General features: G+C 44.4%; 1 protein-coding gene across 1 annotated transcript; it reads right to left on the reverse strand.

Annotated features, from left to right (window-relative positions):
• Window positions 1-1,343: 1,343 nt before the first annotated feature.
• LOC110089628 (interferon-inducible GTPase 5) lies at window positions 1,344-6,918 on the reverse strand. The gene is made up of 2 exons (XM_020812816.3): window positions 5,648-6,918; window positions 1,344-4,319 (listed from the first exon to the last, which is right to left on the reverse strand). The coding sequence occupies exons 1-2, from the start codon at window positions 5,752-5,754 to the stop codon at window positions 3,086-3,088; spliced, it is 1,341 nt and encodes a 446-aa protein (XP_020668475.3). The 5' UTR covers window positions 5,755-6,918; the 3' UTR covers window positions 1,344-3,085.
• Window positions 6,919-16,704: the final 9,786 nt, after the last annotated feature.

Here is a 16,704-nt window from a genome sequence, read left to right on the forward strand (position 1 = left end):
GATAATGATAATGATAATGATGATAATAAATAGTAATAGTAATAGTAGTAGTAGTAGTAGTAGTAGTAGTAGTAGTAGTAGTAGTAGTAGTAGTAGTAGTAATAATAATAATAATAATAATAATAATAATAATAATAATAATAATAATAATAATAATAATAATAATACAGTGGTGCCTCACATAGCTATGGCGTAACATCGCTGAACGGGACAGAAAAGCCCATAGGAACGCATTAAACATCGTTTAATGCGTTCCAAATGGGCCGAAAACTCACAGTTCAGCGATGCTTCCCGGGTCCGGCAGCCATTTTTGCGCCCTCGTTAAGCGAGGGCAGGGTGCGAAAACGCTGCGCACGGCCATTTTGGGGCTTCCGGCGGCCATTTTGTAGCTGCCGAACAGCTGATCGTCGGGCTTCGTTTTGTGAAGATCGGTAAGCGAAACGCTTACTGATCTTTGCAAAGCGAGTTTTGCCCATAGGGGCCATCGATATACGATCACATTTGTGATCGCTGAGACCCCATCGCTATGCGATTTCGTCATTATACGGTGCGCTCGTTAAGCGAGGCACCACTGTAATGTGTGCTGTCAATTCTTTTCAGGGTTTGTGAGTAGGGACGATACTCAGAAGTGATTCACCGTTCCCTTCTTCTCACGTTTGAGACTGTGCAGCTTGCCCAGGGCCACCCAGGCTGGCATTTCTGGGAGGCACGTTGGGGAATTGAACTCCCAACCTCTGGCTTTACAACCTCATGCCTACCTCACTTAGCCATCCAGCCAGAGATTCTGCTTTTAAACTCATTCCCAATTCTCCAATTTGGTTCCATGTTCCACCATCTCCAGAGCCCAAAAGTTTTGCATGTACCCTACTCTTTCCCTGGGATATCTCCTCCTTCTCTTGTTACCTTCTCGTGGTCTCCCTTTTTTGGGACACCATTCTGCCATCTGCCTGTTGTCCAGAAAGTTACCCTACGTTATTAGAACTGTGGTGTAACTCCAGTACGGAACAGCTAGTCATTTGTATATCAGGAAATTTAGTGTGCTTGGGTATAGCATAAAGTAATTTAAAAAGAGAAAGAGAGAGAAATATCCAAAAATATATAATAATGGAACTATGGAATCTGGTTTGCTTGCAGCTTGAAAATATTTTTGTTGCCAACACAATTGCCACATAAAATTGCTGTGGGTCATCCCTACATATCTAACTGACCCAAACAACAGCTAGGTTATTGTGTAAGAGGCTGGAATCTTCTGATAGTCCCCATATCCATTTTCACGTCATAAGAGATTGCTTGAGATCCTGGCCCCACGGACAGAATGAACAGAACACAAAGACAATAAGAGGTGGAAGAATAAATATTTTACTGAATAGAAATATCCTTTACTTTGTAAATATAAGCCGTATTTTGTCCAGTTAGTCAAGTTAAGGGCAAAAAAATATATTTTTCTGCATTAGAGCTCTGAGATCAAAACAGTTTGTTAGAAAATGTAGATTCATCTTTAAAAAAGGACATGAGCTGGTCAATCCATCTAGCACATGAAAATTATAGCCAGGAGCTATAGGTACTCATGTAACTGGTGTGTAGGGAGAGATTGTGATGCACACATCAAAAGGGCACCAGGATTCTTTTTCCTCTCAAGTAAAACCATTGCCTTCCATTAATATTGTCTCCTACTGATGCCGCCCATGATACTTCCAATTCACATGAGTCTTCATTTATAAAAGCAAGCTGGACCTACTAAAGTGTAGTAGTATTGCTGTAACCATGGTTTCACTTATCCACTGCTTAAAAATATTAAATTAAAAAGCCTATAAATGTGCATTTCTAAGATGTAGAACCAGAACTGGACACTAGAGGGGATCAAAGACTATACTATATCTAGGGTCCCTACGTATGTGAGTTCCAACATCCATGGGAGGGTGGGTGGGATTTGGAACAAGTCCCCTGTGGATACTGCAGTCCCATTGCACAATCTTTCCTCCAAACTGATACCGCCTCAGATTCAAGAAGGGCAAGGCCCGGCTAGGCTTATGCTAAGAGAGAGAGAGAGCAAGGACTCTGAAAGACAAACTCAGAAGATCCATTTTCGTAGCAACACATCAAATGGTTCCTTAAGAGCAGAAGTAGCTAGTCAGCACTCCTATTCATTCTATGGAATGTCCAGCAGTTGGCCAACCATTCCAGTTTTCACATTCCTCTGCACCCACTCCATGCCCATCAGATTCCTTTCTATTAAATCATTTAAAAGAAAAAAAGACCAAGTCAGAAGATAGTTATAATCTTTGCAACAAAACCTGTTGCTGGGAGACCTATAGAGCTGGGGAGACGTCGGCTTAAGTTTAGCAACCACTTCCAGAGAACCTCACCCAGCACAGATTACTCTGGGTGCAGCAATCCAAAAAGACAATTTCCACCTTCTCTAGAAAATCAGTCCCCTAAAAAAAAATAATAATAAAGGTGAGATGTTGGTGGAAACTCACTCCACACACCCCACACCCCACTCTGCAATGATCAGGTGAAGGGGAAATTCCCAGACCTTTTGGTAGACTTTCAACCTGTAAGGTCCAAAGTAAACACAGTTGACTCTGGCAGAGTTGTGTAGATCTTTTGCTTTTTGTTTATCGGCCTGGTTGTTGTTGTTGTTTTTCCTTTTGTTTTTAGCTAGTCTGTGATGTGAGGGGTGAAGGCAAAGCCCATTTGGTATCGTAGGATAGAGGAAAGACCTCACTCTATTCTATTGGGCAGCCATATATGCATTCTTGACCGTCAACCCTAGTGTTTGGTTCATCTTTCATGGCGCGAGGCAACTTTTCCAATACTCAAGTCATACCCTGTCTGATAGGAATGTGAGGAAATGCTTCCAAATTGTGTAGCATCGCTCCTTGGAGATCTCCGCCAAAGAGTTATCTAAGGATCCATTGGTAGAACAAGGAAGACGATGGAGAGAGCTCACAGACTGTTCTCCCGGGTGGTTGGAGCAAGGCAAATGTGAAGCAGGACAGCTGGAGCATAAGAGAGAGAGAGAACACCTATCCTCCATTATTCTTACCAAAAAATAATCTTGGGTAGCTTTTGTGGTCCATCTTTAATCATAGATGAATCCAGGTTCTGGAGGGTAGAAGGTCGAGCCCTGGAATTCATCCTCCAGATCGTAGGCCCTCACAAGGACCCTCTCGGCGTCTTGCGCAAAGCTGTCCAGAGCAGTGTGCAGGAGGTAATAAGCAGCGACAAAAGAGATCCCCCCAGCTACCAAATTGTCCAAAAGGGGCACCTTGTTCTTCACCACCTGGGCAGCCACCTGCCCATAAACGGCCGCTTGCCTGAGGATGCCCTGGACCGAGTTCTCCGAGAAGTCCTTCCCCAATGTTGAACACACCTGCTTTTTCAGTTCATAAGAGGGCTTCGAGGCTGTGATGGCCAATGCCTCCATGGAGGCCTCGTCCAAGCCGAAACTCCTGCGGTACGAGTCTAGAGTGCTCATCAGCAGAGGGATGTTAAGGTGGAGAGGGCAGCCAGGCAAGGCAGAGACGAAACACGCCAAGAGGGCTTTCTTCCAGATGTGTTTGCGCAATGAATGCTTCTTCTTCTGCACAGCCTCTGTGGTGATAGAGGGGAAAGAAAGCAACAAGGCGTGGCGCTTATGGCCTTCTAACTCCTCAGCCAGAGTGTCCTGAAGGCGCTGGAAGTCAAATCTGTGCAACTCAAAGCTGGAGACCAAGAAGACCTTTGGGTAATCCAAGCCTTCTTTCTTCAGTTGGCGGAGGCAATCATCCTCTATCTCCCGCAGCACTCGGACCTCCTGGAAACGAGTCGGCCTTCGTCGCCGTGAAGCCTGCAAGTCTTGGTCCACCTTGGAGCGGACAAAATAGAAGCGCTTCCCCATGGCGGCCACAGCACGGGCCAGTTCGGCGTGGTTCTGTCGGAACCGCTCCGAGGCCAAAATGATGAAGAAGTCATATTTCTCAAATTCCACCTGCTTCAGGTAATGCTCTGCTTGGAAGCTGGGCGTGCCCGTCCCGGGGAGGTCCCAAAGCCTCACCCTAGGGAGACGAGGGTGGTGGTAAGGGGTGGGTGAGTTCGTGGTCTCAATGACACCAGTAGGGGCAGCGCGTGGATCACCGTCTTTGAGCCCCAGCAGAGCATTAATGAAGGTGGATTTCCCAGCACCCGATTCACCCGTCACTGCAATCTCGAGGGTGGTCATTTCGAGGGAATCTAGCAGCGACTGGACTTTACTGGACACCTCTAAGATCACCTGGGACTTGATTATGGAAGTCATTTCTGTGAGGTCCACCTCCTGGATCTCCATGGCAGCAACTCTGGTGTAAACACAAGAGAGAAGAAAGGTGTCAAGGCTGCTTTGGTGCACAACTACAGTGGTGCCTCGCTAGACAATGATAATCCATTCCACTGAAATCACTGTTTAGCGAAATCATTGTCTAGTGAAAAGCATTTCCCCATTGGAATGCATTGAAACCTGTTTAATGCGTTCCAATGGGGAAGAATCATCATTGTCTAGCGAAGATTGGCCATACGAAAGCCGCTCTGCAAACTGCCGATCAGCTGTTTAAATTGGTGTCTTGCGAAGCTTAGGTCCCGAAAACACCTGTTTTGCGAGCGCAGACAAAGCTGTCAAAATCGTCATCTAGTGAAAATCGGTTTGTGAAGCAGGGACCAAACATTGTCCAGCAAAATTCCCCCATAGGAATCACTGTTTTGAGAATCGCTATAGCGATCGCAAAAAGCCAATGTCTAGTGAAAAAACTGTCATGCGGGGTAACTGTCTAGCGAGGCACCACTGTACCAACTTTTCTGCTTTGGGGTAAACCAAAGTTATTAACAAACCTCAGGATTTCTGCAGAAAGGGGGACTGAAAGAGTACTTTTAATTTCAGGCTGCAGAACACGTCGCCTTCCCATTTGGGACTGGACTACAGCTCCTATTATCCACCCCCAGTGGCCGTGCTGGGGAAACTGGGAGCGGTTATCAAGTGACATCTGTAAAAGCAGGGGTTCCCTTGGCCTCCTTTAGGGACATAGGAGAGCGAGCTGAGTCATACAAAAGCAGAAAAACTTAGGGAAAGAATTATAGAAGCAGAGCATAAGTACGGAAGGAAATCGAAACTGAAAAACACTGATGAAAGTAGATCAGCAAGTGATGGGAAATTCCAAAATTGCAGAAAGCATTTAAAAAATAGCACAGGTGATTGGAGGCCCCCTTCTTGTCATTCCTTTGGGTGGAATCCTAGATTTTACCTCCTCCTCCCTTGCAATGAACCCCTTGTTGCCGAAAGAGAAAGAAACAACAAAACTATAATTAAAATTCCGGTTTCCCTGTTCTAGCCACTAGGATTCACTCTTTCTCCTTCAACAATTAGAGGCAAGCTTAACTGCCACACAAAACAACAAGAGGCTTGTGACATCTGGAAGCCGACACAGGTTATTGAAACAGATGTTTGGCAGGGGTAGAACCCATTCATGGGAAGGAGCTCTCGAAAACTTCTTGAGGATTTAAAATTCCACAAGTTTCCTTGCTTGTTTTGACACTTCTTCCACTAGAAGTTTGGAAGAATTTAAGCTCTAACTTCATAACTGGATTGATCGCTTTTTAACTTTTTCCTCCCACTTCACACCCTCTTTATACTCACAGATTTTCCTGCGTTAGGGGAAGCAGAAAAAGGAGAAACAGCCAGTGGTGAGAAAGGATCAATTCTTCACTCAGCTGTAGGAAGAAGGGGAAAAGAAACCAGCACATTAAAAGGGGTGGCGCTGACAAAGCAGGAAATGTTCTAGCTGGAATCAGCCTGACAGGATTAGCAGCCTATGGCAACATGGCATCTAAGCAAGAACAAACCCACTGTGGCTGAGTAGCTACCCTGATTCATCCTTTGTGAGTGGCTTGACAGCCTGAATGACGTCACATAAGAGGACACAGGAGGTGGCGCATGTTCTGTGTTGACAACACAGAGGCAAATCAGGAAACCAAGAGAGCATGAGAAAGTAACTCACAGCTTGTCCAGTTGCCTTCAATAAATTGTTATGAAGCAGTTAAAATGGAAGGATAAATTATTACAGTGGTGCCTCGCTAGACAGTTACCCCGCATGGCAGTTTTTTCGCTAGACATTGCCTTTTTGCAATCACTATAACGATTCCCAAAACAGTGATTCCTATGGGGAAATTTCGCTGGACAATGTTTGGCCCCTGCTTCGCAAACCGATTTTCGCTAGACAACGATTTTGACAGCTCCCTCCAGGCTCACAAAATGGGTGTTTTCGGGAGCTAAGCTTCGCAAGACAGCGATTTAAACAGCTGATCGGCGGTTCGCAAAGCGGCTTTCCTATGGCCGATCTTCACTAGACAACGACGATTCTTCCCCATTGGAACGCATTAAACAGGTTTCAATGCATTCCAATGGGGAAATGCTTTTCGCTAGACAATGATTTCGCTAAACAGCGATTTCAGTGGAACGGATCATTGTCTAGCGAGGCACAACTGTATTTTAACAAAGACCATTGCTCTTATGCGCCATCAAATTGTCTCCAACTTTTGAATGAGCGATTTCCAAAATGTCCTGTCCTCAACAGTCCTGCTCTAGCCTGTGGCTTCCTTTAGGAAGTCATCCCATCTCACATTTGGTCTTCCTCTTTTCCTGTTGCCTTCCACCTTTCCCAGCATTATTGTCTTTTCCAGAGAATCGTGCCTTCTCATGATGTGGCCAAAATAGGACAGCCTCTGTTTCAGCAGTTTTGCCTCCAGAGATGGTTCAGGCTTGATTTGATCTAGGACCCACTTGTTTATCTATCTGGCAATCCAGAGTATCTGCAAATCTCCAGCACCACATTTCAAACAAACCATCCCCCCCCTCCCCCGGGGCCCCATTTCAGCCTTCTTTACTGTTCAGAAGGAAGTAAACCAGCTGAACTGATGCTGAGAATTAAACCTTGGTTAAGATCCTTTGGGGGACTGCTAGATGAAAGACCACAGAATTACAGTATGTGGCAGCATAGTTATCATCCTTCGTTTGAGAGTAAAAATCTAACTAGCCATGTGCCCTACTTATGCATAAGCAAAGGAAACTACAGTTCAATATATGGAATTTCAAAAAGATATCCCTCTACTATCTATGCTTGTTTTTGTTAATGCTATGAGCTCTTGATACTTGGCACAGCACTCAAATTTCCTTAATATACCTTAATCCATCTTTGGGTAAATCCAACCGTCTCCTCCAAAACAGGGTATGCTGAGAACCGGGGAGAGGGGAGTAGGGTGGGATGACGGAGATATTTATGAAATTGAACATCAAGGTTAAAGCAATATTGCCTAAACAAAAAGTCCTTAGTGAACTGCTAGATAGCTCAGTGGTTTAAGTGTGCCAGAGGTTGGGAGTTTGATCCCCTACTGTGCCTCCCTGAGAGGAGCAGGACCCATGATCCACAGGGTCCCTTCCAGCTCGGCAATTCTGTGATAATAATGCAACCATTCTGTTATATGTCCACTTTCAAAACAAAATCACGCCAACTTCAAATATGACTTTGTTTTATCTTTATTTATCAGGCAGCCCCCCCAAAAAAAAAATTAGAATGACTGGGGCAGGGGGAATCCTGGATTCCTTATTCGTAAAAACTGTAAATATTCTTTTTAACAATTTTCTAAAGTATGAGTAGGGTGCACATAAATATACAAGTAGCTCATTAAACAGAAATAGTGTGAAAGATTCCCCCAATGCTTCCTGGTTTTAAGTTAATTGTCTCAATTCTTTTTCCCCTTTTTTCCAGAAAATTCTTATTCCCCTCTCTCCCTTTCTCTCAGACACACACACACACACACACACATGTCATGTTATCCCCATCTCTTTAGCAGCCCAGATTTCTCTGCTGTTCAGAACATTCCAGAGAGATCACTGCATATCTTCCAAACATTGGCTCTATTCAATAACATCAGCTGAACATCCTGGGTCACTGACATCCTGTTGTCCAAATGCCTGACTCTGAGAGACAGGGCTTCAAAGCAAAACTATAGAACATTTCCCAACTACCACCACTCCATAACAATCAAAAGGCAAACGTGAAACAACTATGATTACAAAAAAGGGACCTTTTCAGAGTTCTGTGCTATGTATCCCTCTTTCTACAATCTTCTATATTAATTTCCCCCTATCAATGTGAATTCCATAATCAGTATTCCACAAGCACTGCATATAGATGCAACCAATACTCCTGTATTCTAATAGTTTGGTTTTTCTTAAAAAGAAAAAAGAGGAAATCCTGCAATTCTTGAAATTTTAATCCAGAAGGAAATTCCTCACGGACCTCCACTGGAGACTGAAATATTTCCCTCAGTGGGTAAGGGGTTAGGGTGCAGAAATGCTGATCCCTGTTTGCTCCCCCTGCCACCAATTTCCTGTTCAAGATGAATTCCTGAATTCCTTCTGGTTGATGTATTATTCTCCCAGGGATTCTTGAACCCTTCTCTTGCAGTTGTCAATTTCAGGCTCCAACCCTAGTCAGTTTCTATTAGCCTAGCTCTGCAGGGCTTGTCAGTTTCACACTGACAGGCGTAGGAAGCGGCAACTGACAAAAAGTGCTAAAAAGGGATCCTGCAGAGGAAGTCAACCCTTCCTGCACTACACTGAAGAAGGAATTATGCATAGGACTCCGTGGGAGGAACAGAGGACATTTTTCAGGCAAGAAAATCCCAAAGGAGAGGGAAGGATAGGGAAAAAAATCCTGTAGAAAACAGTGGGACTGAGAAGTACCCATATTTTTCACACCATAAGACGCACTTTTTCCCCACAAAACAGGGGGGTGGAAAGTCTGTGCCTCTTATGGAGCGAAGAAAACAGATTATATTTTCCTGTTTTCTTCTCCAAAAAAATTGGTGCGTCTTATGGAAAGGTGCGTCTTATGGAGCGAAAAATACGGTATCTAGATTTACAGATACTTAGAGCTGAGAATGCTCAGTAATCACTTGACTGCTTTTCAGAGCAGAGTTAGGATTTTCAACTTCACCAACCTTTCCCCCAGTCTATTTTCTTTTTCTTGCTCAATAGCCTCTTTTTCTTACACCTCCTTTGCACTCATCACCCGAGTTCAATATTTAAATAAGTCCTTGTTCCAGCATGCATTATCTGGTATTGTACAGGCAAAAGAATAAGCAAAAAAAAAAAAAAAAACTCTTTTTAGACTCCTTGCCTTGCTTGCAAAGAGCTAACAATTTATATTTTGACAGCACAAAAGACTTTTTGAACATAACTTTAATTGTACACATTTAGAATGTGTTATGTTTGGGCCTATGGCTGCTCATATATACCCAATGGATATTTGGCTGTGTCTACTGTTTCTGTGCAACGCCTAACACACAGCTTGTTGTTACATGTCATCCTTTGGCACAAAAGTGTTCACCTTTCCTCTAACTCCCTTAGTACAGAAAGACGGAGAACGGGTAAATCCTAAATAATATGATATTCATATGCCCTCAAGTCAATTTTGACTTATGGCAATCCTTTTTAGGGTTTTCTAGGTAGAGGGTACTCAAAAGAGGTTGACTCTTCCCTTTTGCTGGGACTGTGCAGCTTGCCCAAGGCCACATAAGCTGGTTCTACTCACTGGAGGCACCGTGGGGAACCAAATCTCCAACCTCTAGCACCACAGCGAGATACATAAGCTGCTGAGCTATGAGAAGCATGAGGTCTTCCGTATATTATTCCTGATTTGCTAAAATTAAATGCTGTCTTTCCTCCAGAGCAGGCAGAAAACATGACTTTCTCTTCTTCACTACCATCTTCATCCTCATAATGACCTTGCAAGTTTGTTGTTGTTTAGTCATTTAGTCGTGTCCGACTCTTGGTGACCCTATGGACCAGAGCACGCCAGGACCTCCTGTCTTCCACTGCCTCCCGGAGTTGTGTCAAATTCATGTTGGTCGCTTCGATGACACTGTCCAGCCATCTCATCCTCTGTCGTCCCCTTCTAGGTTAAGAAAGCCACTCAATAAATGTTATGGCTCCATACTTACTGCATCACCAAGACCCCGGTCCTATTCAGGCACCATATATTAAGGTAAATTGACCACACAGGCAGGGACGCCTTCTAGCCTATCCTTGGTTTTGTTATATAAATTAGTGGTTTCCAAACTTGGGCCTCCAGATGTTCTTGGACTTCAGCTCCCAGAAATCCTGGCCAGCAGAGCTGGTGGTGAAGGCTTCTGGGAGTTGTAGTCCAAAAACATCTGGGGGCCCAAGGTTGGGGACCACTGATATAGATGGACAGCAATAAGCTGGAAGAGGGAATGCTCCACTTTGGGGTGGGGGGTGTTCTCCTCATGGATTAGGGTTCTGGTTTTCCGTAATCCCCAGTCATGAGTAGCAATCCTATCCATTTTCAGACTCGTTGCAATCCTTCCTTAAGAAGGGGAAATGACAATTAAGGGCACGATTAGAGCTCACGCCTCCATTTAATACAGTATAGCAAATAACATCTGAATAGGGCTTTTGTCCCCAATGACTCTTCAGCTATTGGAGGACAACTCCCATCCTCCTTCAACTGGCTATGATGGGCTTCGGAGTGCGACTCTCAGACTCACCCAGCCACTATGGCTGGGAAGCTGTTTCTGGACGGGGTCATCAAAAATAAGTAGATAATAAGGGATGTAAGAACTGCGTAGAATAAAGTGAAGTGGAAGGAAGGGGGGAGAGAAGGAACGAATGTGCATCATTTCACCAGGAGGATCGTAATTCATCCTCAGACCTGCAGTCTTCTGCATGGTTACTCAGGAGCAAGCCCAACAGACTGCAGCAGGATCTACTGCTGAGTAAACATGCCTCCTGCATTGGGCTATTATGGGCTGCCACAAATCCACTGTCTGTTTCTCCCCTCCATCTATCCTGGGCCTCAAGGCTGCGGTCGCCATAGTTACCAGGCCTTGCAGGGGGAAGTGGAAAGAGAGAGATAAACAACACAGAGGCTACGTGACCAACCTCTCATATCACGGAATGGGAGGAGCCTGGGGGAGTCAGGTGTCCTTTCATTGGAGGAGAGACTCCCGCCTCCATTTCTTATTGGCTGCTTTGCACGGAGTGGCAGTTTGAGTAACGCCTGCAGACAGGAATCCGTTACTGCAGCCCGTTTCCCCGAAGAAAGGAAGAAAATGCAGAAGTTGGTGTGTTTTTTCTGCGGTCCACACAGTGCCCTGCGTATTTAATTCTGTTCAATAAAAAATGAGCAGCCTGGCAAGGCAACCTTATGCATATCTCTTCATAAATAAGCTCCCCTGAATTCAGTGGGACTTAATTCCAGGTGCGCGCATGGCTTAATTACTCCAGAGGAATCCCATTAAATTTAATTACATTTCTGTGAAGCTCCCATCATGCGCCCATTTATTTCGCTCTTCATGCTTGCATGCTTTTTTAAAAAGAAAAATTGCTTTTCACAATTTTAAAAAATTTCAAGTGGAAAAATCAACATCAATAAAATACCATAAGTGAAAATAACAACCAATCCAATAATAATTTCAATTGGCTGCAGTCACTTCAAATATAATGAACATATCACAGCTGTAAACCTATGCATTTTTCAGGGAGCAGATCCTACTTACTTAGTCCCACTGTGCGTACCTGTTCTTGAGCCTGCACAGAACAAACAACAAAGTATCCTAAGACATCTTAATTAAGTCAATAATGAATATACTTTCTCAGACTCTAGTTCCTTTTTTAAACAAACTTACTCTTATGCCCATTTACCTGTTGGTGTCTGTGAATAAATAGCGTATATATTTAAAAGTTTGATCTAAATCACATTGTAAATATTTACATTAGCCGTTTGGTAGACTGTTTTCAGGGCAGGGGAAAACATACTGGAACTAACTCAACATCAAAAAGTGGAGCGTTCTTAATAGATCTCTGGAATAGCTCCCCACCTTACTTTTTGAGGTCAAGGATGCACACATAGATTTTCTGTCTACTTGATCCTCACTTGTTAGGTGGGTCAGGCTGACGGGAGGACGCAAGCTTAGCTGGTTAGATTTCACAGCATGGTAGGGACTACTCAAGCCATACTCCAAGCTGCACCCATACACTGTGACCGTGGTACCCTACTAAAAATAATGTACAGAATCCAGCAATGCTCAAGTTAATTGAAGTGGTTTCCAAGGCCCAGTTAAACAACTTGGCAGTGATTGATGAGAAGCCACTTAGCTACTTCTAGGAAAGCATCTAATAGATTGCAGCCTCAACTGTGGTGCTTACTCCTGAGTAGAATGTGCATCTGGTTGCATTGAAGCTCTTGGCTCTAAAGCTGTGGTTCTCAAACTTGGGTAACGTAGATGTTCTTGGACTAAAACTCCCAGAAGCCTTCACCACTAGCGGCGCTGGCCGAGATTTCTAGGAGTTGCAGTCCAAGACCATCTGGGGGCCCAAGGTTGGGAATCATTGATCTTTCTAGAGCAGGCTTGTCCAACCTGCGGCCTGAGGGCTGCATGCGGCCCAGGTCAGCTCATAATGCGGCCCAGTGCAATTTTTTATTTTTAAAGAAATTCCAAAGTTTCAAGTTACACTGCTGGCGCTTGCGGCCGGGGCACGTCACAACAGTAGAGGGGGACCGAGGGAAGGAAGGAGTGGGAGGGGAGGGGACAGAGGGGCTGCGTGACTGCATTGGGCCATCCCCGTCAATAGGTGGACCCCCTCCCGGCCCCATAAAGCCGCCGGAGTCGAAGCTGGCAACCTCTGCTGTCTGAGATTGCAGCTGCCAGTAAGCGCGCTTGAAGCGGGGCTGCGGAGGACGGCTAGGGCTGCCCCCCCCATGTGGCCCAAACCAAACCTATGTGCGGCCCAAACCAAATTTTCATCTTCTAATGTGGCCCAGGGAAGGTGAAAGGTTGGACACCCCTGTTCTAAAGCGTTTCTTGTGGACGATGGCTGCTCAGAGAACTTCCAGACATTGCTTTTATTCCGGGGGGGAAACCCTTCCATCATGGCGTTTTACAGGGATTCCAATGAGAATCGATTTCCATTTCTATTCATCTTGGTGTATTTCTGATCTTTTTTTTTCCTTGCCCACTGAAATGTGCTGGGGGGAAAAGACACGACAATATCACTTTTTCATGGAGTGGTGTCGGAGTCTCTACTATAATAACAATTGAACAACAACCTTTGAACTGCAGCTGGGAGAGACCCTATGGGTCATCAAGTCCAGCCCCTCTCAAAGAGGCATCCAAAAAGCCTCCATTCTACAGCACTTAGTAGTTTCCATAAATTGCTGATTGTGGATTTCAGCCATAGATTAGATATGGAGAAGGCACACCCTTGAATATTCCAGACCTCAGTCTACAAGTGCTTTTAAGCTAAGTGCCACAGAATCTTGGGTTTGATCCAGAACCATAAAGTGACAGCTCATGCATCCAACAGGTGTAACCATTAGCTTGTGGAAAAGCTGCTTTGTCAGGGTTTCTGCTTTGCGCATATACATGACACTACACACAAAATACAAGTTTGAGTCCATAACTGCCGATCTTGTATCTATCACACATGATTTCTTGTGTGCATTATAAACCAGAAACTGAATCTAGATACTGCTATTATCTATTATTGTTACCTGTATACATCCACCTTTACTTTCATGAAATCAAAGTTTTCTTCTGTCTCATTCTGATCTTCACAACAACCCAGCCAGGTAGGCTCAAGTCAGGATGAGAAAGTACAATAGGCCAAGTCACCCTATCAGGTCAAGTGTGGGGCTTGAACCCTGGTCTCCCAAGAGTTAACCCAGCATTGATACACCACATTGGCATCACTCAGCTGTACCTCCAGCAGATCCATTGAAATCAGGTGTGTGTGTGTGTGTGTGTCTGAAGTAGTGATGACAAAACCCCATTGATTTCAACAGGTGTGCTCTAAATATGGCTGAACCTGGACTGAATCCTACATACCATACGTGCAGAGTTTATGGGTTGATAAACCTGTGAAAAAACACTGGACAGCATCTGCTCTCCTAATTGTCAACTTTTTCTTCCCGGCGTTACACTTTTGTAACTTGAGCAACAGGTTGACACAGACCTGCAAACAACCCCTTTGAAAAAAAGCTTCACCTGTTTTATCTCTGTCTTTCAAGTGGCCGCTCAGATGGCAGCGAAGCAACAAGGGCGGCCCCAATGACACCCATGTTTGTCCGTTTTTGTGTATCTCTGATAAGAACCCTTTGAAACGAACTATAACTTTATTTGTGAATTCACGTTGGCCGCTGCAGTGAAAAGGCAAGGCAAGAGGTCCAGAAGGTTATTCAAGGTTGTCGCCTGGAGTCACTTCTACCAACTGTGGTGCCAAGCATTGCAAACATGGAGTGGGCAGATCTTCAGCTTTTCAAACGGGGATGGTATCAGTTTTCGCCAAGTGAGAAGGTCAGGAGAGGTGAATCATCAGGACTTTGCTTTATTGGTCATTTCTTAAGGCGAGCTACATCTTTTAGCTAAGAGGAGCAGCGTATTTTTCCGTGTATAAGACTATACTTTTGTCTAAAATCTTTAGACTAAAAATTGAGGGTCGTCTTATACATGGAAGTAAGCTGAGGCGAGAACAAAAACAAGTGGAGGGGAAAGCAGGGATCAAAGCGATCCTGCAGCGCTTTGATCCCTTTCCCCCTACACTTGCTAAGCTCCACTTAGATTTCTTAATTTTGGATTAGAAAAGTGATGGGCGTCTTATACATGGGGGCGTCTTATATACCGAAAAATACAGTAATAATAGCAGTCTTTGGGCTCAACTACCTGTGATGCCATTCAAACATTAAAACCATTCCCCCAGAACTGAGCTTTGAAAAGTTACCTTTTTCAGATTTCCAACTCCCAAGACTTCTAATTTTCTGCTCGTTGAAGACAATGTTTAACCACATTCACATTGATTTGACTTGTTTGGCCAGTAGGTACTTTTGCCCAAATCCAAAACGACAAGATCTAACCTGTAGCAGTTTTTTCCTGCCTTTTCTTTAAAAAAATTAAGTTCTATACACAGAGGCCAAAGTTAAAACGACTGCTGGACCGCAGGAATCTACTGCCTGAAGCAATCCCCTTTTTACTGTATTGCTTTACAGCACAGCCGGCCCCAGGAAGGATGTCAAGTGTTGTTTCTGCCCAAGGATGGAAAAGTACAGGGCCAAATTATGCCAAAAGAAGCTCAAATCGTTGTCCGAAAAGGCCCTGCAACTCTCAAGAGAAATATGCACTTTGGCTGTTCCTGTTAAAAAAGGCATTTAACAGGAAAGCAATTGCAAAGAGTATTAGGGAAAAAATAATCGTTCAGATCCAAAATGTGTATCAGGCAAAATCCAAAACAAATGAACAAGCAAGAAGGACAAAAACATGTGGCACCTTGAAGATTATTGTCTATTATATAAAAGGTGGATGAAGAGAAATCAATAGGAAAAGTGGGGGGGAGACAAGATTTTCCACTGGGATGACCTGTTGATCAATCGATAACAAGCAAAATCCAGAGAAACAAAATGAAACAAAGACAATAAAACCTGTGGCACCTTAAAGACGAACACTTCTATTTTAATGTAAGCTTCCGTGGACACATCCACTTTGTCAAATGTACGGAAAGAGAATGCAATTTTGGATGGAATATCAGGTTCACAAGAACATTCACAATCTTCATCAGCTACATGCAGTAGTCAGGCCTTTGTTTGTGGATCAATTTGTTTTCAAAACGCAGGGAGCAATTTTTTTTTTTAACAAAGTAGCCAGATTAATTTCTCTCTAGTTGTCTGGCTGTTAATGCTGTCTGCATTTATTCAGGCGGAAAACTATGCCAGGTTAAGATGAGAAGTGGAACCATGTAGCTATTGGACCCTTTCTTTACACCGGTGTTCTCCATATGCCCCAGACTACAACACCAACCTTCCCCACCACCACCAGGCGATGGGGGTTGTAGTCCCAGAGAGCCACAGGAACACAGCAAGCGAAGTTAGCTTGGACTTGTAAAGGGATCAACAATGTGGCAGAAGCAGATCGTTGGCAACCCCTTTGTACCAAAAATTGAGAGGGGGGCACAATGAAGTCACACAGGAACTACCCAAGGGCCACGGCTGTGCCTAAGGTAACAATGAGCAAGCGTTTGTTTTTGCCTACACATCCCATCAGCTCTAGCCAAAGGTGAAGGATAATGGGACTTGTAGTTAAAAATAAACCACACCGCTGGAATCCTCTGTTTTAGACTGCAGTCTTTCTCCTGTTGACCTTCTTGGGCGTCTCCTTCTTTTGGCACTCACCCCCAACCCCACACCCGCCCTTGTCCCAAAAAAAAATCGCTCCCCGCTTTAGGGGCAAAAATGTTTGTTGTTGTTTAGTTGTTAAGTCGTATCCTACTCTTAGTGACCCCATGGACCAGAGCACGCCAGGCCCTCCCGTCTTCCACTGCCTCCCGGAGTTGGTCAAATTCATGTTGGTAGCTTTGATGACAGTGACCAACCCTCTCGTCGCCTGTCCGGCCCCTTCTCCTCCTGCCTTCACATTTTCCCAACATCAGGGTCTTTTCCGGGGAGTCTTCTCTTCTCATGAGTTGGCCAAAGGATTGGAGCCTCAGCTTCAGGATCTGTCCTTCCAGAAGCAGGCGTCTTTTAATTTCGTGGCTGTTGTCACCATCTGCAGTGATCATGGAGCCCAAGAAAGTGAAATCTGTCACTGCCTCCATCTCTTCCCCTTCGATTTGCCAGGAGGTGA

Source organism: Pogona vitticeps, chromosome 9 (assembly GCF_051106095.1).
Source record: "Pogona vitticeps strain Pit_001003342236 chromosome 9, PviZW2.1, whole genome shotgun sequence".
In the NCBI taxonomy this organism is placed as follows: Eukaryota; Metazoa; Chordata; class Lepidosauria; order Squamata; family Agamidae; genus Pogona; species Pogona vitticeps.